Source organism: Sinohyriopsis cumingii, chromosome 9 (genome assembly GCF_028554795.1).
Source record: "Sinohyriopsis cumingii isolate HCF-2022 chromosome 9, ASM2855479v2, whole genome shotgun sequence".
In the NCBI taxonomy this organism is placed as follows: Eukaryota; Metazoa; Mollusca; class Bivalvia; order Unionida; family Unionidae; genus Sinohyriopsis; species Sinohyriopsis cumingii.
In genome coordinates, this window is record NC_142969.1 from 99,892,771 (window position 1) to 99,917,054 (window position 24,284).

Genomic DNA, 24,284 nt, shown 5'->3' on the forward strand with positions numbered 1-24,284 from the left:
CTAAACGTGTACATGTTGTTTTTTTTTAAAGTGTTGACACTAAACGTGCACACGACCTTTTAAACTGGGTTTTCCATTGACCCTAAACAGCCTCACTATACTACTACCGTTACAAGAGGCAATATCTAAAACCTTATAAATAACATAACGTAGGAAATACACCCTAAACAACTCGACTAGTAATACCATAATAACCTTGAAAATCTCTCTTCATACATGATTTCTACTAAGAACCTCTATAAACAGCATAGAATATCCCCCCCCCCTTTTAGAACATTTTGAAGAAGAAAAAAAAAATCGAAAAAAAAAAATCGCAAGAGACACCATGCAACCAGCGATGTAAAGTAAGCAGGACCGTTCCCGAGCTCTCCTTCCCACTAATGACAGCCAACCATTCAACTGTAAGGGACCTTTATGGACCCACAGACTGAGGCCAAACTATCATGATTCCTTGAATCCATAAAAGCCTGGGGGAAGTGGCACCATTCCCTTCCCCAGGAACAACTAGCAGGCTGCGGTGCAGTCAGAAAAAAAGTGGCACATGCACAATTGTGCGCACGCCACTATAATTAAACTCAACAACAACAGGGAAGCTGTCTCAGAGCCAGCAGTGACTCTTATGAAGGAAGTCCTAATAGTGCAAGCGTACCTTCCTTTGTTACATCACTTATCTTTATTTCACGGTCTCACGCAAATCGCTTGAATTAATGTAGAGCTGTAATGTCCTTATGTAATGAAATGAAATTGTATAAATTTCTTATTTATAAATAACTTTTTATTAATATCAGAATCATATATAGCAATCACGATGATCCTTTACAATATCGTTGTTTGTTTTTATTCCTTCACAGGCCTGTAAGCAAGTCTTCGTTACCGATGGAGATAATACTCGCTGACAAATCCACATGGTCTGCAAATTGATTACGCGATTACACATTTTAGACCGAGACGAGCACCCGGAACGATATGCAGCGCAAGCAAGTGTTTACAATATTCAGAATGATATGTTCTGTTTGCAAAGTTCTCGTTTTCCATGACATACATCTTTACGTCTATTGTGCCCCATTGCCATTGAATTATATATATATATATATATATATATATATATATATATATATATATATATATATATATATATATATATATATATATATATATATATATATATATTCTTAAACCTTTAGTCTCTAGTTGAATTTCAGGCTGCTTCATTCGTTTTGTTTACAACGTGTTGTTATTATATTCTGCTTTAACTGCGTTGTTATCCAAGAGACCACAGCAAAAGTCAACAGGATAGCACGCAGTTTTAAGGCAATGTTACGTACTATACTTTTTATTGATGGTGATGTATAATGTCTCATCTGGCTTTGCTAAATAAACAGGTTCATCTTTCCGACCCCAAATAAATAATTCAGGTTCCTGCTCGGATAATATTTTCCCCAAGAAGACATGAAACCAAATTATTCCTAATGCTCCGTTTTAAGTATCACGCCAGCTCGTACACGACCATCCTTTGTACATTTCTATTCAAAAATGGTGAATTAGTGGCCATTCACATAGTATGTTTTCTATGGCACTTTGGTCCTCTATGGTGTTTGACGTTGTCGACCATACATTGGTAATCCGCACATGAGGTCAGAAGCGTTACTTTTGCATTGTTATATATTTTTTTAAAATTTCTTCTCAAGGTTACTGAGTATGGATGTAACCTGTATATTAATGATGAAGGTATTTCTCTCACTGCGGTGATCTTTGCTGTCTTCGCTGGGCATTTTAATGTCTTTGATGTTTTTGCTGACGCAGCAAATGCACGGTTGGTACGGTAACTGAATTACCGCATTAGTCGCAGACTTGAATTCTTTCACAGTACTATATGTGTCAAGTTGTGTGGTTTCTAATGGTATTGTATAATAGTCGACTGCATTTATCTAACAGCGAATCACGTTTGTGTTGTCAGTATATATCAGCCTGTTGGTACATGTCTATAACGCAAACGTGTCTCGCGTGGCGGGGGGGGGGGGGGGTCTCATCGCGTGCATCCTTGTAACGGTTTTCCATGGGAGCTAGAGCCACACAGGGGTACAACGACAGATTGATACACTGGTGTTCAGAACTCCTCAATGGGAAAAAGGTCATGGCTAACTCGAAAGTGTGTCAGTCTGGTGAGGCAGTCTGAAATACCCATTAAACACTACTCGTGCATAGTGTGACCCAAACATAACGTTGGCAGAGCATCATCAGAATGCCTATATTTAAAATGAGTAGCTAAAATTGAAAACTCCAAAGCACAGTGATTTCCTAATCTCTTTATGTATGTGTTTTACGTTTAGAACACAGGGCATTCGTTGCATAACGATCCCTTTTATTTTCGCGCCGCATCAAATTACATTGATATCAGACGGTAATGCAGCCAATTCGAAGAAATCGTACCCGAAATCCACTTAAGAAATGGCACTGAAGTGATACACTGACAAGACAGTACGGTGGAAGAGGTTTTTTTTTTCTTCCTTCCTTTTAAAAATAAATAAATAACAGTTTGCCTAAAAAGTCATCAATGGTAGACCGGTGTATAAACAAAAGATTACATCTGTATTTTTATTGTGTGCTCGCAAACAAGGCTTATGTGCCGATAAGCATATTTACTAGATGCCAATCCATCTTGAATTCGGATTATGTTTATGGAATGTGCATCGGGGAATTTCGGCAATAACTACTCGCAAGTCATTTTAAAATTAAAAATAAAAGATTTTTTTTTTTAAATTCTTCAAAAAAAATCTTTCCGAACCTTAGTTTGCAGATTGTTTCAGGCAAAGAAAAACAACAATGTTGGACAGTACTTCATAAAGCTATAGCCTTTTGTAATGGTTCGGTGTTAATAAATGCATACAAAATGATATTATAAATAAAATTGCTTTTTACACCTCTGAAAGTCCATATCCAGTTCATTTGTTTCGATGCCCTGGATTACTTTCAACATTAGAAAACTAGTTAATAGAAGAGAAAAAAAACTTGTGCTAAAGCAACGAAAAATTAATAACAAAATGGAATCAGGTAAGAGGAAATTAAACGAAAGTTATAAATTCACACATTTACTAAATAAACATGATTGCTTACTTAACCTCAGGATTTAAACCATTATATGAATGCATTAACAGCCCCCCCCCCCAACAACAATATGATTGCTTACTTAACTTCAGGGTTTAAACCATTCTATTAATGCATTAAACCCCCCCCCCCCCATCAAAACGACTGGGCATTCATCCACGTATGACCAAATAAATACAGATAAATCTGAAACACTGAACACAATTCTGCAACGATTGTAGTTGGGGTGGACAGTTACGAAAATTTTGCCGGGCAGAGTATGTTTATACCAGGTTGCACAATAACGTGTTGAGGAGTTCAACAGTTGCTACATGTGTCAAACAAATTCAAAGCGTGCGGTCCTTATGATTTTCATCCCAATATATTCTTTGACCGAAAATAAAGTAATATATTGAGAGATCTGCTCAAGTATAATGTCAGTTTTCAGCTTTATTTAAAACAAAAACAAAAACTAAAAACAAAATAACAATCATGGCCAGTAATTACCCGATGATTCCATACACACTTGTCAGTCTTCTTTGCAAAGCGTTTAGCATATAGCTCGCATTGTCATCATGAAGATCGAGTTTATTTTTTCTATCATATCTAATAAACAACACGCCTTCGAGAAATTATACAGCTGTTAAGCACAACAGTGTTATGTTGATGATTGGACTGAGTGTTTAGATCAAGGGAAAGAAGTACTATACATTTTTGACTTAGACTTTCTAAAATCGTTAAAGAGCAAACTATTCCGTTATAAAACTGCGGGCAAAACTCTTCGCTGGATAGACTTCTTTTTTAAATAATGTTTTTAACAAATAATTTTCTTAAATAAGTTCTGGTTGACGCTGTGCGGTGCAAAAAAGTTACTGTGATGTAGTGCCGAACTGATCTAGAAACATGTATAAACACTAATTTACAGTTACTTCCCTTAGACCACTATCGGGGGAAGTTACACAGTGCAAGTAGACCGTGCATTGTTCGAAACAGACGTATACATGATAACTGAATGAGAACCTGCCATATTTTAATCTCTTCGATCGGCTTACAGGATTGGACCACGTGTATTGTGACTGGAAGAACTTATATGTGGTTTGTAATGGCCTTCGGTGCTTCAGTTACCACATTGCATATCTAATTTTCTTCACGCGATTTTTCGGGAAACATTAATGCGCTTGAGCTGATACCAAGGGAGCACTGCATCACAGGTCAGAGTTATATTTGAAACTTTTTTATGCCGAATTTTTGGAAGCTGTGCAAATGACGAAGATCTACATAAAACAGAGGGTAGGTCGATAAATCAGCCCTTCGCCTGTGATGATATTGATGTTGGGGTTATCAATATCATAACGGGTGAAGGGCTGATTTATCGACCTAAGATGAGGGGTTTACGCATTTCATAAATCGATCTTCGATTGGTCAGCCCATACGATTTTCGAGGTTAGCCTGCATTTATGTATAATGACACATCATCAGCTGGGCCTTAATGCTAAAGGCGAACAAAATCTTGCAAAGCAATCGGTACTTGAAAGAAATTAATCTGGACAGTAGATAAAAGTAGTACCCCCCCCCCCCGAAAAAAAGTATTACCCCCCTAGAAAAAAACAAACAAAAAACAACAACAATGGTTGCAATTATTTGAGGAAGGTTTTGTTATTCACTGGTCAGAATGTAATATTTCCATTAATCAGCATTTTTTTTTTATTAAACACAGAAAGCAATGGCAGTTAGAGCCATGCAGTTAGATTGTTACAGATGTACACTTTTGGATTAATCATTCTTATATCCACAAACTTAATGAAAAATCAGAAAAATGCAGAGAAATTTATATGTCCTTGGTCAGCCGTAAACCTCATAACTCATTTACAGTAACCAGTTTTTCCATTGTAAGGCAATAATAATCATGTAAAGGTATATATTTATCTAATTATCCAATCATATGCTGTCAAATTTGGGATACAATGTAATGTCAAAATTGGGATACAGTGTAATGTCAAAATTGGGATACAATGTAATGTCAACATTGGGATACAATGTAATGTCCACATTGGGTAAGGATTTATATCTTAGGACTCATAATTGCAGGAATCATACAAATTTCTCAAAAACTTGTGCATACCTTGTCTTCTTTGTTTAATTCGTCCTAAATTTTGAAACTTCTCCTAATTTCTCCAAATAAAGGAGAAGGGTATTTTCCCAAAATTTGCAGGTATAGAATAGGTCCTGCCATAAAAAAAAATGAAAACAAAACAAAGGATTTTGCTTTCTTTTATGTATTTTTATTTTTTATATTGAAGTTGACTCCTGTTGGCCTCTGATCCAGCCATAATCAATAACTGCATATGAAGATGCATAAACAATTATTTTTTATTACCTACATGCAATAAACTGAACCCCACCCACTCATACTTACCAGTGTTAATGTAACTCATATATTGCAACATTCAAAACTGAAATAAAATTGGAGAAGTTAGAGTCATCCTAAAATGTTGTCTCTCACAGTTACATAGGAAAGGCTTTGTGGAAGAATGAAGGAAAGAATTATGAAGAAACTGCAGAGGCATGCAACCATGGTGCACAATTTTAAGAATACCTTTCCAGATCTGTCCTTATTTAAAGACTTGTTTCCTAAACATGCAGTTTAAGACAATTTTGATTCCATACATTTCCTGACTGTTTGAGATGTTGCAAGACACAATACTATTTCCATAGATCTCCAGACCATTTTGTACATCTATGGTGACCTAAGTAGTTTGAGCATCTGCCTCAGATGCGGGAGGTCATGGATTCGAACCCTGGCAGAGTCATACCAAAAATGGTACTGGCAGCTGCTGCACATGGCACTCTGTAATAAGAGGTTAGTGTTTGGACTGGTTGGCCTGGTGTCAGGATAATGTGGCTGGGTGGGACATGATGCAACATGTCTGCAGCATGATTTCCCAGTGCTAGACATCACTATAAACTGCCAGACTGCAGACAATGTAGTGATATGACTAAAAGTTTTAAAACTACATTAAAAATCTAAATCACACAAACACCCACACACATACACACACAATTTGAGATCTTGCCAGATATTTGTTTGCAGAATTAAAATAAATTTTGAAATATTTTGAGGCAAATATTATTGCAGTTTTATCTCTTGTGACATTGCATTTCATTACTTTAGATCTGTTTCTGTAGGTATTTCATGAGCAGCTCATTTTGATAACGCTTATTTCAAGTTCTATCACCAGCATATTTTGTTCTTCATGTATCCCTTTGAATGAAAGTATATTTCTTTTGGAATATAGATCATTTAAATTAGTCAAGTCCTACCTTTTAGAGCAAGGCAAATCAAGAAAACCGAGTTTAGTGGTTTTTACAAATGGCTTTTTTAGTGATGTTTACTAATGGCTTTTTAGTGATATTTACTAACAACTTTTTAGTGACATTTTACTAATGGCTTTTTAGTGATATTTACTAATGGCCTTTTAGTGATATTTACTAAAGGCTTTTTAGTGATATCTTTTATTCTGGAAGCAGAGTTTAAGTTTGTAATACTTAACAGTAGTTTCATAACTTAGTAAAAGTTTTGTTAATTTTTGTGGGTCATCCTTGGTGGATCATGCCTATTTATGTTTGTATTACAATTGTTTTGTATGTATGTATGTATGTATGTATGCATGCATGCATGCATGCATGCATGTATGTATGTATGTATGTATGTATGTATGTATGTATGTCTGTATGTACTTTGTCAGTGCTGCATCATTTTGATTGTTAAATGTATTCCTGCTTCTGTTATTTGCTGATCCAACTAAACAAATTTTATTATTATTACTAGAGGAAAGAACTAACATCTGCAATGCCAGAAGTCAGATCTCGTAAGCCACGGCTTGTAAAAAAGCAAGATTCCAAAAACAAGATCACGGAGACACCACCAGAGAAATCTGATGCAGAGTCTGGTTTTGGTGGTATGCTGACCATAGGGAACATGTTGCTAGGGGTAACAGTAATGCTGGCTGCTGGCTATAAACATGCCACCTACATGGCACTCATTCATGAAAACTGGATCTGGTTCTCAAATATTCCGGTAAGTCAATTTTTTTTATATGTGTGCCTTTCTTTTTGGAGCATTGCAGCTGAGGGCTGTATGGCTTGTTCTTTGAAGCTGACATCAAAGCAGTGTATTTCAGACTGTCTGGCTTTTGCTTCGATTCTGACACCAAAGTAGTGCAGATAAGGACTGTATGCCTTGTGCTTCAAGGCTGACACCAAAGTACTGTGAGTGAGGGCTTTATGGCTTAGTGGCTCGTAATTTCAGTAGTGCAACTGAAGGCTGTATGGCTTGGGTGGCATGTGCTTTCATGCTGACACCAAAGCAGTGCAACTGAAGGCTGTATGGCTTGGGTGGCATGTGCTTTCATGCTGACACCAAAGCAGTGTGTCTGAAGGCTGTATGGCTTGGGTGGCATGTACTTTCATGCTGACATCAAAGCAGTCCAACCAGGGCCCTATTATCCAATAGGTACAGTAGGCAATGTGCCTAGGGCCGACAAAACCATGTTGCTGAAAAGTTTTGTACACAAAGAGGCAGAGCCATTTCAGTGTCAGTTGTTTTATTCAAGAAGTGCTTAGGGCCTGCAAGGACCTTAATCCGGCCTGGATTGCAACTGAGGGCTGTATGGCTTAGTGGCTTTGTGGTTTGTACTTTCAGGCTGACTCAAAAGAGGGCAGCTGAGAGTCTTATTTAGGACTGTGTAAATTTTGGTAAACATCTACTGGGTACCCGTCAATCCTTGTGGTCGGTTACCTGGGTACCGGATCAAAGGGAAATTGTTTTAAGTGTCTTCAAACTTAAACTGCTTTGTTGTCGGTTGACACTGGAATGAATGGCTTGCAAAGTGTATATTTTTTGGTGGTCAAAGTATAAATAAAAGAACTCATTTGTATATATTCATAGGAAAATATGAAGTAAATAAATTGAACAAATGTTTGACAAAACTGTTGTATAGTAAATTGTCATGGTGTCATTGTCATTGTCATCATAAATATCCTCTTGACTCCTTTTCCTTGGCCTCACTGTCATATATGATTGCTTTTGATTGTGCTCTGTAAGTAACACTTTGTTCATACAGTTTGTGAAATCAATTAAAGGTTGCAACTGAACATATGTCTATTGTGCAGCAAGATCAAATAATGGACCTCTGTTGCTTGGCACTGAGCAAGTACATGTATCACATTTGTGGCTCATTCAGTAGGGTAGTCTTGTGGGAAAACAAGCTAAGAGGTTAAGGTCAAATATTTACAAGAAGTCGAACTCTACTTGTCACTGAACAAGTACAGGTATTCTGCCTTTACAAGCCATGGGCTAATGAGGCCATGTGCACTGGCAGAAAACTTGCATATGGTAAAAATGGCTACTCATTTTATTACCTTGTTATTATCAGTGTGAGAGTACCCGGATACCTGTTGGTGGGCCTAATCGTATGGCCTGTAGTTTCAGGCAGACTCCAAGGCATGGCATGGTTGTATGGGTGGTATTTGTACAATCAGGCTAAACCAAAGCATGGCATTTGAGGGTTGTATGGGTATGTATGGGTGGTATTTGTACAATCAGGCTAAACCAAAGCATGGCATTTGAGGGTTGTATGGGTTGTACTTTTACAATCAGGCTAAACCAAAGCATGGCATTTGAGGGTTGTATGGGTTCTTGTACAATCAGGCTAAACCAAAGCATGGCATTTGAGGGTTGTATGGGTTGTTCTTGTACAGTCAGGCTAAACCAAAGCGTGGCATTTGAGGATTGGATGGGTTGTACTTTTACAGTCAGGCTAAACCAAAGCATGGCATTTAAGGGTTGTATGGGTTGTTCTTGTACAATCAGGCTAAACCAAAGCATGGCATCTGAGGGTTGTATGGGTTGTTCTTGTACAATCAGGCTAAACCAAAGCATGGCATCTGAGGGTTGTATGGGTTGTACTTGTGCAATCAGGCTAAACCAAAGCATTGCATCTGAGGGTTGTATGGGTTGTACTTGTACAATCAGGCTAAACCAAAGCATGGAATTTGAGGGTTGTATGGGTTGTACTTGTACAATCAGGCTAAACCAAAGCATGGCATTTGATGGTTGTATGGGTTGTACTTGTACAATCAGGCTAAACCAAAGCAGTACAGCTGATGGTGGGTGGCTTGTAGAGGTGTGCAGTATTACTGGTATACCATTTTACCACTGAATTTTTCTGGTGGAACATACCATGGTACCTTTTCACTGTACCAATACATTGATAGTTTCTGTGAGTTGGGAATATATGCAAATTGCTGTGGAATCTTGTGAAGAATTTTGATGATATTAACAGAGTTTTTGCATTATTCATGACAAAATAGTTCAAATAGCATCAACTGTTTGTACAAAATGGTTGTATCTGCTGCAGATTAGTGGGGAATATAATTACATTTATGATTATTCTAACTTTCCCCCCCAAAATTCCAGATTTAAAACAAAAGCAAGAAGAAGAACCACCTGTTATGTTTTAGTAATTTACAAGCATAGGTAGATGTCCTAAATATATGAATTCCTTTGTAAGACTTTGTACCATCCTAGGCCTTTCAGAAGTGCATTTTATTTTCTGGCTGAAATTGTGTCATTTCTCAAGTCCATCAAAGATGTGTTTGTTTCTGCTGATCTATTTGTACAAACTCAGGGCTTTAGATTAACTCTGATCCACTAATCTAAGGTAAGTCAGTTTTCCAATAGATCACTAAAACCACGGTACTTTCAAATCCATTGGATCAGTAAAAGTTCCTCTTTTTGCAGGTATAAATTAAGAAGTGTCTTGTGTTGGATGCATCTAATACAATATGGAATGGTATTTACTTTCATGGTTAGTTATTGTGTTTACTTAGTACCTGCATATAACCTGTACTTGCAATATAATGAATGCACAGGGCAGAAAAGGGCCATGTGTTATTAGGTAAATAAAGTTGCTGATTGTTTTTTCAGTCAGCATGTACATGGAATAAGTCTGGTCACTGGCCCAATGCATTAAGACATACTGAACATTGATATGAAGGTTATGTGGTGGTGCTGGTAAACAAAATGAAATTGTATTAGCAAAATAATTACCAAAAATTATTTAGAAAATACAGTTAGCAATTCTGTTTATACAGTTAGAAAAATTTCACATAAAAGCAAGCACGAGTTTTCAAACTCAGTAGTCCATTGTGACTGCATATTCTGCTGACTGTTTGATGGTTACTCCAGATTCAACACCGGTAATAGATTCAGGTTGATTTATCATCCTGACTTCTCATGTGATGTGGCCAACAATGACTTCTCTCTTGCATCCAGATTCTTACGGGTCTCAATAGCAATATGGATTTCTTGTACATCCCTATTGTGTTGAGTTGCTCTGTGTGGAACTATTTTCCCGTGCTATCTTTTCCCCATTTTCATGATCATATCTTTGCCCTTTTACAGAATTGTCTCTCAAGACTTCCAATTACACGCCCCTTGGACAGTCATTGATGAGGAGTGCAACAGGGCCAAGACTTTCAACTCACACAAAACTTAGACTGGCTAATTTTGTGATGTAGAACAATTATAAAACATAGCTTATGGAATGCTGATGTGTCAACAGTCCTTTGTTGAATCATAGTAATACAATTCCAGGTTTGAATTCAGTATAAATTCCAGTGAATGCCTCCATCCAAGCCTAATGAATGCAAAACAAATCCATAAAAGGATTAAGTCTAATGAATACCAAACAGATCCATACAGCGATTAAGTCTAATGAATACCAAACAAATCCATACAATGATTAAATCTAATGAATATCAAATAAATCCATACAGCGATTAAGTCCAGTGAACACAAAAGAGTGAGGTTACTTGCATAACTGGTTTGAATGTTAGGAGAAAAAATGGCATCATGCAGGCTGTGTGAATTGACTTATGATTAATGAAACTGATCAAAGTCTCAGTCACACTGATAGGTAGATCACAGAAAGTTTTTATTGAACATTAAATCTGGTATCCCTTATGGCTCAGTATTAAGACCCATCCTTTTTCTTATCATTTTTAATGATATTCATTTTCAAACCAACTCTGCTAACACTGATACGTTTGTTTATGATGCTATAATGTTGACACCAATGAAGGAAAACTCATTTCTGATTTAGAAACTATGCCAAAAATGTTAAAACCAGAATAAAATGATAGTAAATTGAACAAAAACATGCATAGTAAATAGAACAAAAACATGCATAGTACATTAGAACAAAAACATGCATAGTAAATAGAACAAAAACATGCATAGTAAATAGAACAAAAACGTGCATAGTAAATAGAACAAAAAAAACATGCATATTATATAGAACAAAAAAACATGCACAGTACTTTAGAACAAAAACATGCATAGTAAATAGAACCCAAAAAACTTGCATAGTACATTTGAACAAAAACATGCGTATTAAATAGAACAAAAACATGCATTAAAACAAAAGCATGCATGCTTTTAAAAAAAACCTGTCACAGATGGAAGAAAATCAAACCTGAAAATTGGAATTAAACCTGTTGAAAATGTTGCTGATGATTAACTTCTTGGTCTGTATATTGGCAGTAATTTGAACTGGGGAAAACATGTTGACCATGTCTATAGATCTCTCACAGTAATTTAAATAGGGAAAACATGCTGACCATATATGTAGATCTCACAGTAATTTGAATTGGGGGAAACATGTTGACCATATCTGTAGATCTCTCACAGTAATTTGAATTGGGAAAAACATGTTGACCATTTCTACAGATATCTCACAGTAATTTGAATTGGGAAAAACATGTTGACCATGTCTGTAGATCTCTCACAGTAATTTGAATTGGGAAAAACATGTTGACCATGTCTGTAGATACCTCATCTTAACTGGTAATTCTAAATGAGAAATCAGGTACACCATCTCTGTTGATCTCTCACAATAATTTGAAATGAGAAAGACTGTAGACTATGTCTGTAGATGCCTCACATTAATTTGGATTGGGAAAAAAAGTTGACTGTGTCTGTAGATCTCATGGTAATTTGAAATAGTAAAAGCATGTTTGACCATGTCTGTAGATCTCACAGTAATTGTAATTGGGAAAAGCATGTTTGACCATGTCTGTAGATCTCACAGTAATTATAATTGGGAAAAGCATGTTTGACCATGTCTGTAATCTCACAGTAATTGTAATTGGGAAGAGCATGTTTGACCATGTCTGTAGATCTCACAGTAATTGTAATTGGGGAAAAGCATGTTTGACCATGTCTGTAGAACTCACAGTAATTTACTTTAAACAAGGAAGTGGCCACTTTGGGTCAAGGAAGGTCAAGGAAGTGACCACTTCAGGTCATAAATTTAATATTGATATATAGCTTAGTTCAGTTAGTGGATACCACAACTGGAATTAAGTGTAACTGTAAATTACTCATTCAGTTGGGCCCATTGTTAACCTCTTCACCCACATTTGTAGTTTGATCTCATTAACATTATAACCCCATAGCTGTAGTTTGATATTGTTGACCTCATAACACATTGCTGTAGTTTGATATTGTTGACCTCATAACACATAGCTGTAGTTTGATATTGTTGACCTCATAACACATAGCTGTAGTTTGATATTGTTGACCTCATAACACATAGCTGTAGTTTGATATTGTTGACCTCATAACACATAGCTGTAGTTTGATATTGTTGACCTCATAACACATAGCTGTAGTTTGATATTGTTGACCTCATAACACATAGCTGTAGTTTGATATTGTTGACCTCATAACACATAGCTGTAGTTTGATATTGTTGACCTCATAACACATAGTTGTAGTTTGATATTGTTGACCTCATAACACATAGCTGTAGTTTGATATTGTTGACAACATAACCCATAGCTGTAGTTTGATATTGTTGACCTCAAAACCCACAGCTGTCATGTGATTTTATTGATCTCATAATGTGTAGCTGTAGTTTGATCTTGTTGACCTTATAATCTGTAGCTTTAATTTGGTCTTTCACAGTGTCTTGGTGTTGTATCTTGATCAAACTTGATCAAACTGTAATATTTTGTAATTTTATATCAGTACAAGCCAAAAAAAGAGACCAAACTGCAATTGTTTTGTTTTTCTGTATCAGTGTAATCCAGGTCGATGTTGTTGTTGTTCTAGGGTTTAACCCCATTTTTCAGCACAAGATAGGCTATACATGGCAGCCAGTATAAATGGTGGAGGAAGAACCATGGAAAACCCCAGAAAGAACCACATACCCCCAAGAAGTTACTGGCAAGCTTTCTCACGTACCTACATTGGCCGAGCCTGGGACTCGAACTCATGTAGACAGAGGTGAGATGTTAGTGATCCATAATGGTAAGCGCTTTAATCCAAGCCTTAAAGCAAACAACAAAAAAATGATCGTGTTCTTGTACCCAGGTATTGAACGAGACCAAATTATTTATTCCTTGTGTAATTGTGATAAGTTAGCCAACCTTATTCAGTTTAGATTTCATTATTCAACTGGGAATGTATTAAATAAGTAGAATTAAAATCGAATATTTATAGGTCTTTCTAAAGGTTATGCGTTGTTGTAGCTACAAGCAATCAACTCATGCTACATTAATTTCCACTAAAATTTGATTGATTTTATTGACTAGTCTTCATAGGCATACCAGATTTTAATCACATAGGTGGTTTACATTTCTAGTTAGGATTTATTACCCTGGGAGTCAACTATTTGAAATGCTTTTTATTAGTGGCATACCAATAATTTTGATTAAACGATCTGAAAGTATTATTGCAAAACAACCCAAACATTTTGTGTGGAAGATTCTTCAGTGCTGATAGTGATTTAATATTGGATTATATAAGGCCGAAAAATGTTTTCTATTGCACTGTTTTCAAAATTAGGGCAGGTAGGTAGGTTTATGACGAAGAAAGAAATATATATTATAATGATTAGTATTTTATATATATATATATATATAAATATATATATATATATATATATATATATATATATATATATATATATATATATATATATATATATATATACATACATACATACATACATACATACATATTCTTGGTAGTCTCTTGAGCTGAGGAAGACAAGTTGTGTGAACTCATCAACTGTGGATTTGCATGTGGCTCCAGAGTCCAAATTCTGATGCAGTTGCAGTGGGGGCATGGGATACCAGTGGTTGGGGGTGACTGGGATACAGCACTGTGACGACTCTCATGAGCTGCAGCAAGACGCTGGCGGCGATCAACCTCGAAGGTGGAACAGGCTTTTCTGGCCAGGGCTCGCCAGTGGTTTCTGTCTGAGGCAGCGAGCTCAAGCTGGTGGGGTTGAAGGTCTGTCCACTTGATATGTGTCTTGAGATTGGCTTTGTACCTCTTGCGAAGGCGGCCTTGGCTTCAGTTGCCCTTGGCTAGCTCGCCAAAGAACAGATGCTTTGGGATTCTGTTTTGATCCATGCCGATGACATGGCCAGTCCAATGAAGCTGGGGCTGGATTAGTTTGGCTTTGATGCTTGTTGTGTTGGCTCTGTCAAGGACTTACTGGTTGGTGATTCGGTCCGGTCAGGGAGCGATGGTGCAATTGTTCCAGCTGACTGATATGTCTTCGATAGACAGTCCACGTTTCACAGCCATACTAGAGAGATGTGAGGACATCTGCATTGTACACTTTCATCTTTAATGACAGTTGTATGTCCTTGTGCTGCAAGATCTTGGTTCAGAGTCATCCGTGTGCTTGACTGGCTATTTGGATCCTTGCAGTGATATCTTTGTTCAGGGAGCCATCACTGGATATTGTGCTGCCAAGGTATTTGAAACTGTCAACATTCTTCAGCTGCGTGTCGCCATTGGTGATGCAGGTTTGTGAAGGAACAGTGTTTGGGGCTGGCTGGAAGAGGACTTCTGTCTTTCCTAGGCTAATTGTGAGTCCAAATAGGTTGGAGGCTTCAGTATGTGAGTCTTTTTATGGGCCATGAGGGCACAGTCATCTGCAAAGAGTGCTTCAGTGTTGAGTCTTTCTAGCGTCTTAGTTTTTGCAGCTAGGCATTGGAGATCAAATACTGATCCATCCAGGTGATATCTAATGTAGATACCAAGGTCACGGATGGTATGGGGCAGTATTTGTGTGAAGAAGAGGTTGAAGATTACCAGAGCGAGTACACATCACTGTTTGGCACAGTTAGATATGGGGAATTTCTCAGAGGTTCACCGTCCGAGAGAATCTCTCGTCATGTCATCGTGAAAGAGCCGGATGAGGTTGGTAAATTGCATATCTGTTGACTGTATTGTCATGACCATGAAGACGGCATACAGATTCATGTTCTGCTCAAGGCACTTCTCTTGGACTTGTTTCACTGCGAAAATCATGTCAACGGTGCTGTGGTCTGTGGCGAAAGCCACACTGAGACTCGGGGAGGTTATCTTCTGACACTGCTAAAATAAGCCTGTTGTGAATGTTGTGAGCTAGTATTTTGCCAGCCATGGAGAGCAAGGAGATGCCTCTGTAGTTACTGCAGTCCGCATGTATGCCTTTATTCTTAAAGAGGGTCACAATTGATGTGTCGTAGAGGTCGTCTGGCATCTCCTTTTCCGTATAGATGCTGTTTAATGGCTGTCCTCAGCTCATGTATCATTGGCGGAACATCCAGTTGGTCGTATCTTGGCTGCTGGGGTATTTGGTTAAGAAAAGATTGGCTGACCGATGAGGGCAGGTTTAGGAGCTGACTAAAGTGTTCTTTCCATCTGTCCTTAATGCTAGCCTTGTCCTTTATTAGTGTACTGCCATCTGCAGCAAGCAAGGGGGCAGAGCCAGACTTTGAATGGCTGAAGATTGACTTGATGGTGTTGTAGAACTCTCTGGAGTTGTTAGTGTCAGCAAAGTGTTGCATTTCATCAGTTTTCCTTTCCCACCAATAGTCATGCATCTTGCAATTTCGCTCGGAGCCTCAGCTTGATAGGATTTAAAGCAGACTTTTTTGGGGATGGAGTTTGTGTCATTCTGCCAGTCCATGAATGCTTTATTCTTTCTGGCAAGCAGATATTCAATGGCACTGTTGTTCTTGTTGAACCAGTCTTGATGGGTTCACTTCTTGGGGCCCAGAGATGCCATAGCTGTTTCTCTTATCATGTCCCTGAGCTTGTTCCATTTCTCATAGGCATTTCCACGTTTAAGTTCATTGGTGGACAGCTTTGTCATCTAGGCTCTTCTGGAAAATGAGCATGGTGGAAGGCTGCTGGAGTTTGACAATGCTGAAGGCTGTGCGCACAAGCTTAGGATGCCTTAGATGATATGGGGCAGTGCACAGGTTTAGGGTCGTTTGGACATGTCTGTGGTCTGTCCAGCATTCTGCTCCTCTCATGGCCTTGGTGATGAGGACATCCTGGGCATTGCGCTGGCGGACTATTACATAGTCAATTAAGTGCCATTGGCAAGATTTGGGGTGCATCCAGGTGTTCTTGTGTTTGTTTGCCATTCTGAACATTGAGTTTGTGATTAGGAGGTCAAATTCTGCGCATTTGCTGAGTAAGAGCAGGTTATTTTTGTTCATCTTGCCGAGATTGTGCTTTCCAATCACACCTTTCCATCAACCATAATCACAGCCAACACGGGTGTTGAAGTCCCCCAGTAGTATGATCTTGTCCTCAGCTGGAACTGAGCTGAGGTCTGTATAGAACTGCTCAATGGTTTCTGTTGGGCTCGAGAGGGTAGGGGCATAGGCTCTGATGATTGTTGTGTGGCTGATAGGTAGTTGCAGTTTCATTAACCTCTCATTGATACCAACAGGCAGGTCTGGAAGCTGCTTTAGAAGACTTGATTTGATGGCCTGGCCGACTCCATGGATCTAGTCTTCGTTTTGGGCTAGAAGAAGGTTTAGCCGCTTGCTAGCTCAGTCAAAGAACCTTCATCTGTGAACCTGGTTTCACTCAAGGCAGCAATGTCGATATTGTAGCATGAAAGCTCCTTAGCAACTAGGGCTGTTCTCCTGTTAGGTCTTGCTATGTTCTCTTTGTCTATGAGAGTACGGATATTCCATGCTCCAATAAGAAGTTTTCTTCTTTGATAATTTCAACCGCAGATATGGATGATCTTGCCATCCATTGCAAGCTGGCCAGATTTTGAAGGGCAGGTTATTTTTTGGGCCACCATTTATAGGCCTCTTCCTATGCAGGGTGAGCAGTGTTGTCCTGAAAAAGGTCTGCTCAGTTGCCCTAGATGCTGCCAGACTGTTCTGCAGCCCTGGGTACAGATCAGTGACCACTTGTCCAAGGGCCGCCTTTGTGCAGGTCTCTGACTACAACTCTCAATGGTCATCTCCACCTATTGCGTCGCCAGTTGCCCATCGCCGTAGGACTTTGATAGGTGCACAACATAACCTGTGTGTGAAGGAGATTAAAGTGAAACAGCCTATGCACAGAGACAGCCTCACTCTCTTGTCCTTGGTAGTTGGAACTCAGTGGTACAAAGATTCATCATGGCTGGGGACTACTTCGGCTGCATTGGATAGCCATGACGTCTTCATTGCCTTGTCATGCCCTGCACTCTCCACAAAGCATTTGCAGATTTGCCTTCTTGGCCATTGGATCACTCAGATGATCTCTTTTGCCCAGTCTGTCAAAGCAAGTTCCTAAGTCACCGAGGGTTTGAAGCCCATTGGCTACGCTCAACCTGGTTTAGCTGGCCAGTCGAAGCTGTTGTCCGTGGTGTGGCTGCTGCGTATGCTACAGCTGTTTGGAGCCACAGGTAAGAGATGAGCACCTGGTGGGGACCAAAGATGGATGAGTTACTCCCGAAGGTGCATGGATTGCCCCCCCCTCCCGCCCCCCGAGGTACTATCCCTCCCAGAGCACTTCGAACACCACTATATATGTATAGTACTAAGCACTTCAAGTACTAGGCTAAACCAGCTCAGTAAGATGCACAAATCAATTATGGGAAGTTCAGGGATGGTCCTGGCTTTTAAAAAGCTGTCGCCAAAAAAGTCGCCAACCTCAATATTTTGTCGCCAATTTTCAAAAAGTGTCACCAGAACAAGTAGTGTACATTTTTCCAAGTGTTAATTTAGTCTATTAATGTAACAGGCAATGAAAATTACAAAAGATGGGTTACTTAATTCTTTAATTACAACAAACATTAACAAAATGTTACAAAGTGTTACATGAAGATCTGTTGCAATTTTAGGGCTGCCCACTTGTTGAATGCAGTTTCAAAGTCTAATTTTTCACATCTGTACATGCTGATTCTCATGAAATTCTCGAGAGATGAGATGCAGAGTTTATTTCTGATGTCAGTTTTTATGAGGTTCATCTTACTGAATCCACGTTCACAGTCCACAGCACTGACAGGTGACACCAGTAGTCTATCAGCAGCCCCCCCCCCCCTTATGGCTAGCTTAACAAAGCCTGTAGTGAATTGCTTCCTAAATCCCAAGAATGATCACTGAATGCTGTATAAATTTTCTCGACAAACAAAATAGGATCTACATTCCCACGAATGAAACTTACACGAATTAACACCTGGCAATATTGGACCGTATATATAAGCATAAATTCACACTCAATTTAGAGATTCTTTCACTCTTGTATTTTGAGAAATAAATAATTATTATTAATTATGCAAAACTGGTTGTTGTTTTTGTTTTGTGCTATTTCTTGTTTCGGAGTTTAAGTCTCAGCAGCCCTAACATGGATTGATGGCAAAAGGAAAAGATCAATGAGTAAAATGCTGCACTGGCGACAGACATAATTGTGATTGAGATTTTTCCATTTGCTTTGTATTTATACACAGTAGTCGGTACTTCAGAAGTTATCAGTTTTCTATGAAGGTTCAGCAAAACTATTGTACTGGTATATGTAAAAAAAAAAAAAAAAAAAAAAAAAAAAACAACAGAAGATTTAGCCATTCAATTAATTGTATCTGTTCTATTCGCGTCTTCAGAAGTCGGTCAGTTGTAGGTATAGTTCGGTAGCATGATTGACTGTATCACAGCATACTCAGCCCAGATGTCAGCATAAGCAGATTATGATGTAACAATGCACTGTAAAGATGGGGTTGTCAATACGAACAAAGGATTGTTTGTGTAACAGATTGATTCCAATGCATTGCTTAGTCAAGTTTGTGGCTTCCTTTCGTTCTCCCTTTTAATTTATCCAGTCCAAATCTATGATTGTATGTACAAATTAAATAACCAAAAAGTCTGTCGCCCCAAAAATCGCCAGATGGGATATTTTTGTCGCCAATAAGGGAAAAAAATCGCAATTTGCGACATTGGCGAAGCCCAGGACGATCCCTGGAAGTTTGTAATATTATTTTTTTTAAATTTAATTTTTTGAAAATATATATTATAATCATTAATATATATAATGTAATAAGCACTTAAAGTATTGGGCTAAACCTGCTCACTTAGATGCACAAAGCAATGCATTATATCACTGATATGGCTTGAACAATGCATTATGTTATTGATATGGCTTTAACAATGCATTATGTTATTGATATGGCTTTAACAATGCATTATGTTATTGATATGGCTTTAACAATGCATTATGTCATTGATATGGCTTTAACAATGCATTATGTCATTGATATGGCTTTAACAATGCATTATGTTATTGATATGGCTTTAACAATGCATTATGTCATTGATATGGCTTTAACAATGCATTATGTCATTGATATGGCTTTAACAATGCATTATGTTATTGATATGGCTTTAACAATGCATTATGTTATTGATATGGCTTTAACAATGCATTATGTTATTGATATGGCTTTAACAATGCATTATGTTATTGATATGGCTTTAACAATGCATTATGTTATTGATATGGCTTTAACAATGCATTATATCATTGATATGGATTGAACAATGTATTATGTCATTGATATGGCTTTAACAATGCAGTATATCATTGATATGGCTTGAATATTGTATTGTGCCATTGATATGGCTTGAATATTGTATTATGTCATTGATATGGCTTTAACAATGCAGAATGTTATTGATATGGCTTGAACAATGTATTATGTCATTGATATGGCTTTAAATGCATTATGTTATTGATATGGCTTTAACAATGCATTATGTCATTGATATGGCTTGAATATTGCATTATACCATTGATATGGCATGAATATTGCATTATGTCATTGATATGGCTTGAATATTGTATTATGTCATTGATATGGCTTTAACAATGCAGAATGTTATTGATATGGCTTGAACAATGTATTATGTCATTGATATGGCTTTAAATGCATTATGTTATTGATATGGCTTTAACAATGCATTATGTTATTGATATGGCTTTAACAATGCATTATGTCATTGATATGGCTTGAATATTGTATTGTGCCATTGATATGGCTTGAATATTGTATTATGTCATTGATATGGCTTTAACAATGCAGAATGTTATTGATATGGCTTGAACAATGTATTATGTCATTGATATGGCTTTAAATGCATTATGTTATTGATATGGCTTTAACAATGCATTATGTCATTGATATGGCTTGAATATTGCATTATACCATTGATATGGCTTGAACAATGTATTATGTCATTGATATGGCTTGAACAATGCATTATATCATTGATATGGCTTTAAATGCATTATGTCATTGATATGGCTTTAAATGCATTATTTTATTGATATGGCTTGGACAATGTATTATGTTATTGATATGGCTTGAATATTGCATTATGTCATTGATATGGCTTGAACAATGTATTATGTCATTGATATGGCTTTAACAATGCATTATGTTATTGATATGGCTTGAATATTGCATTATACCATTGATATGGCATGAATATTGCATTATGTCATTGATTTGGCTTGAACAATGTATTATGTCATTGATATGGCTTGAACATGCAGTATGTCATTGATATGGCTTTAAATGCATTATGTTATTGATATGGCTTTAACAATGCATTATCTCATTGATATGGCTTGAATATTGCATTATGTCATTGATATGGCTTGAACAATGTATTATGTCATTGATCTGGCTTTAACAATGCAGTATGTTATTGATATGGCTTGAACAATGTATTGTGTCATTGTTATGGCTTTAACAATGCATTATGTCATTGATATGGCTTTAACAATGCAGTATGTTATTGATATGGCTTGAACAATGTATTGTGTCATTGATATGGCTTTAACAATGCATTATGTCATTGATATGGCTTTAACAATGCAGTATGTTATTGGTATGGCTTGAATGTTGTATTGTGCCATTTATATGGCTTGAATATTGCATTATGTCATTGATATGGCTTTAACAATGCAGTATGTCATTGATATGGCTTGAATATTGCATTGTGCCATTGATATGATTTGAACACTATTGTAACGCCATGATATGACTTGAACACCACACTATGATATTTATATGACATTGTGTATTGTAGCACTTTGAACTCCAGAAGATTGGATGTAACATTACAAAGTTGTCAATTCTGTCTGTTGTTAAATAACCAGAAATATTCCTACACAATCCTGATGCATGTAATAACAATCCTAATGAATGTAATAACAATCCTAATGAATGTAATAACAATCTTAATGCATGTAATAACATTCCTAATGAATGTAAAATGAATCCTAATGAATGTAGTATCAATCCTAATGCATGTAATAACAATCCTAATGAATATAATAACAATCACTTGAAAGAAAATGATGAAGTCACCAATGAGTATTTGAGACAAATCACAAGTTTTTGGTCACAGTAAACTAATTTGATCTCCTTGATTGTGTAACATTGAAAAAACTCGCCAGCCTACCTCTTTCTTTTTGATTAAGAGGAGTCAATGATCTTCGATCTGTGCAGTTTGATGAATTTTTTAAATGCTGAATCAGATATTGTCTTACAGACTGTTGTGTGACATATTTTTTCTAATTTTGGATTATATTCAGCTAAGAGTATCACAAAAACTAGCACACCAGCCTATCCATTTTTAAGTGATTCATTGTGTTGACTCATGGCTGTGTTTTTCAGGAAGTAAAGTACTCCAATATTACACAAGGATTCTTGACCTTAAAAAAAAGGCTAAATCATTTTCTATTTTTCATACTATTATCTCATGGTATTCCCACACCTCGTTAATTTTTTAAGTATTAACTTGTTATTGAAAATAGCTTTAAATTTACTCCAAACTTAATGGGGAGGGTTGGTTTATCATCAGGTGTGTTTTATCATGGAAGAATAACAGGTAATTTGGCAGTTGGAGTTACAAACAAAGAAATTAGATCAATCTATTTCAGCTAGAGAAAATCCTTATTTTTAATGGATCCAAAATACATGCACATTTACATGTTTGTGTGTGTGTGTGAGAGAGAGAGATGTAATTTTGGTCTTTCTGATCCATTTATGAATGTGTTCACACTGTCACATCATCTGAACCTTATAATTTGACATATGATCCAGGTTTAGTCTTCATGTCCTAGTGCGTTCTCCAGAGAATAATGCATGACATATGATCCAGGTTTAGTCTTCATGTCCTAGTGCGTTCTCCAGAGAATAATGCATGACATATGATCCAGGTTTAGTCTTCATGTCCTAGTGCGTTCTCCATAGAATAATGCATGACATATGATCCAGGTTTAGTCGTCATGTCCTAGTGCGTTCTTCAGAGAATAATGCATGACATATGATCCAGGTTTAGTCTTCATGTCCTAGTGAGTTCTCCAGAGAATAATGCATGACATATGATCCAGGTTTAGTCTTCATGTCCTAGTGTGTTCTCCAGAGAATAATGCATGACATATGATCCAGGTTTAGTCTTCATGTCCTAGTGCATTCTCCAGAGAATAATGCATGACATATGATCCAGGTTTAGTCTTCATGTCCTAGTGAGTTCTCCAGAGAATAATGCATGACATATGATCCAGGTTTAGTCTTCATGTCCTAGTGCATTCTCCAGAGAATAATGCATGACATATGATCCAGGTTTAGTCTTCATGTCCTAGTGCGTTCTCCAGAGAATAATGCATGACATATGATCCAGGTTTAGTCTTCATGTCCTAGTGCGTTCTTCAGAGAATAATGCATGACATATGATCCAGGTTTAGTCTTCATGTCCTAGTGCGTTCTTCAGAGAATAATGCATGACATATGATCCAGGTTTAGTCTTCATGTCCTAGTGCGTTCTCCAGAGAATAATGCATGACATATGATCCAGGTTTAGTCTTCATGTCCTAGTGCGTTCTCCAGAGAATAATGCATGACATATGATCCAGGTTTAGTCTTCATGTCCTAGTGCGTTCTCCAGAGAATAATGCATGACATATGATCCAGGTTTAGTCTTCATGTCCTAGTGCGTTCTCCAGAGAATAATGCATGACATATGATCCAGGTTTAGTCTTCATGTCCTAGTGCGTTCTTCAGAGAATAATGCATGACATATGATCCAGGTTTAGTCTTCATGTCCTAGTGCGTTCTCCAGAGAATAATGCATGACATATGATCCAGGTTTAGTCTTCATGTCCTAGTGAGTTCTCCAGAGAATAATGCATGACATATGATCCAGGTTTAGTCTTCATGTCCTAGTGCGTTCTCCAGAGAATAATGCATGACATATGATCCAGGTTTAGTCTTCATGTCCTAGTCTACAGAGAATAATGCATGACATATGATCCAGGTTTAGTCTCAAAGCAGTAGAAAGATTAGTGAGCTTGAAAAATCAATTTTACACAGATGCTGAATTAAATTTTGCTTCAGAGTAACTAGTCTGTGGCAGTAATTTTGTGAATCTGCTTTATATGTCTGTGAATAATGGCATCCATCTACAGGTTGTATAGACTCTGATCTGCCATCCCATAATGTACCACCTAATCACTGTACACTGTGTAGACTCTGATCTGCCATCCCATAATGTACCACCTAATCACTGTACACTGTGTAGACTCTGATCTGCCATCCCATAATGTACCACCTAATCACTGCAAACTGTGTAGACTCTAATCTGCCATCCCATAATGTACCACCTAATCACTGCAAACTGTGTAGACTCTAATCTGCCATCCCATAATGTACCACCTAATCGCTGCAAACTGTGTAGACTCTAATCTGCCATCCCATAATGTACCACCTAATCACTGCAAACTGTGTAGACTCTAATCCGCCATTTCATAATGTACAACTTACTTGCTACAAACTGTT

The 24,284-nt window shown here is 37.4% G+C and overlaps 1 protein-coding gene across 1 annotated transcript in view; it reads left to right on the forward strand.

Moving 5' to 3' along the window:
- The first annotated feature begins 4,034 nt into the window (after window positions 1-4,034).
- The window catches only part of LOC149792339 (protein C-mannosyl-transferase DPY19L3-like), a 113,169-nt gene continuing 92,919 nt past the window's right edge, over window positions 4,035-24,284 (forward strand). Inside the window, exons 1-2 of the mRNA XM_089970913.1 lie at window positions 4,035-4,295; window positions 6,914-7,162. Coding sequence (XP_089827039.1) covers window positions 6,935-7,162 — 228 coding nt within the window. The 5' untranslated portion in view covers window positions 4,035-4,295; window positions 6,914-6,934. The remainder of the gene's footprint in view (window positions 4,296-6,913; window positions 7,163-24,284) is intronic.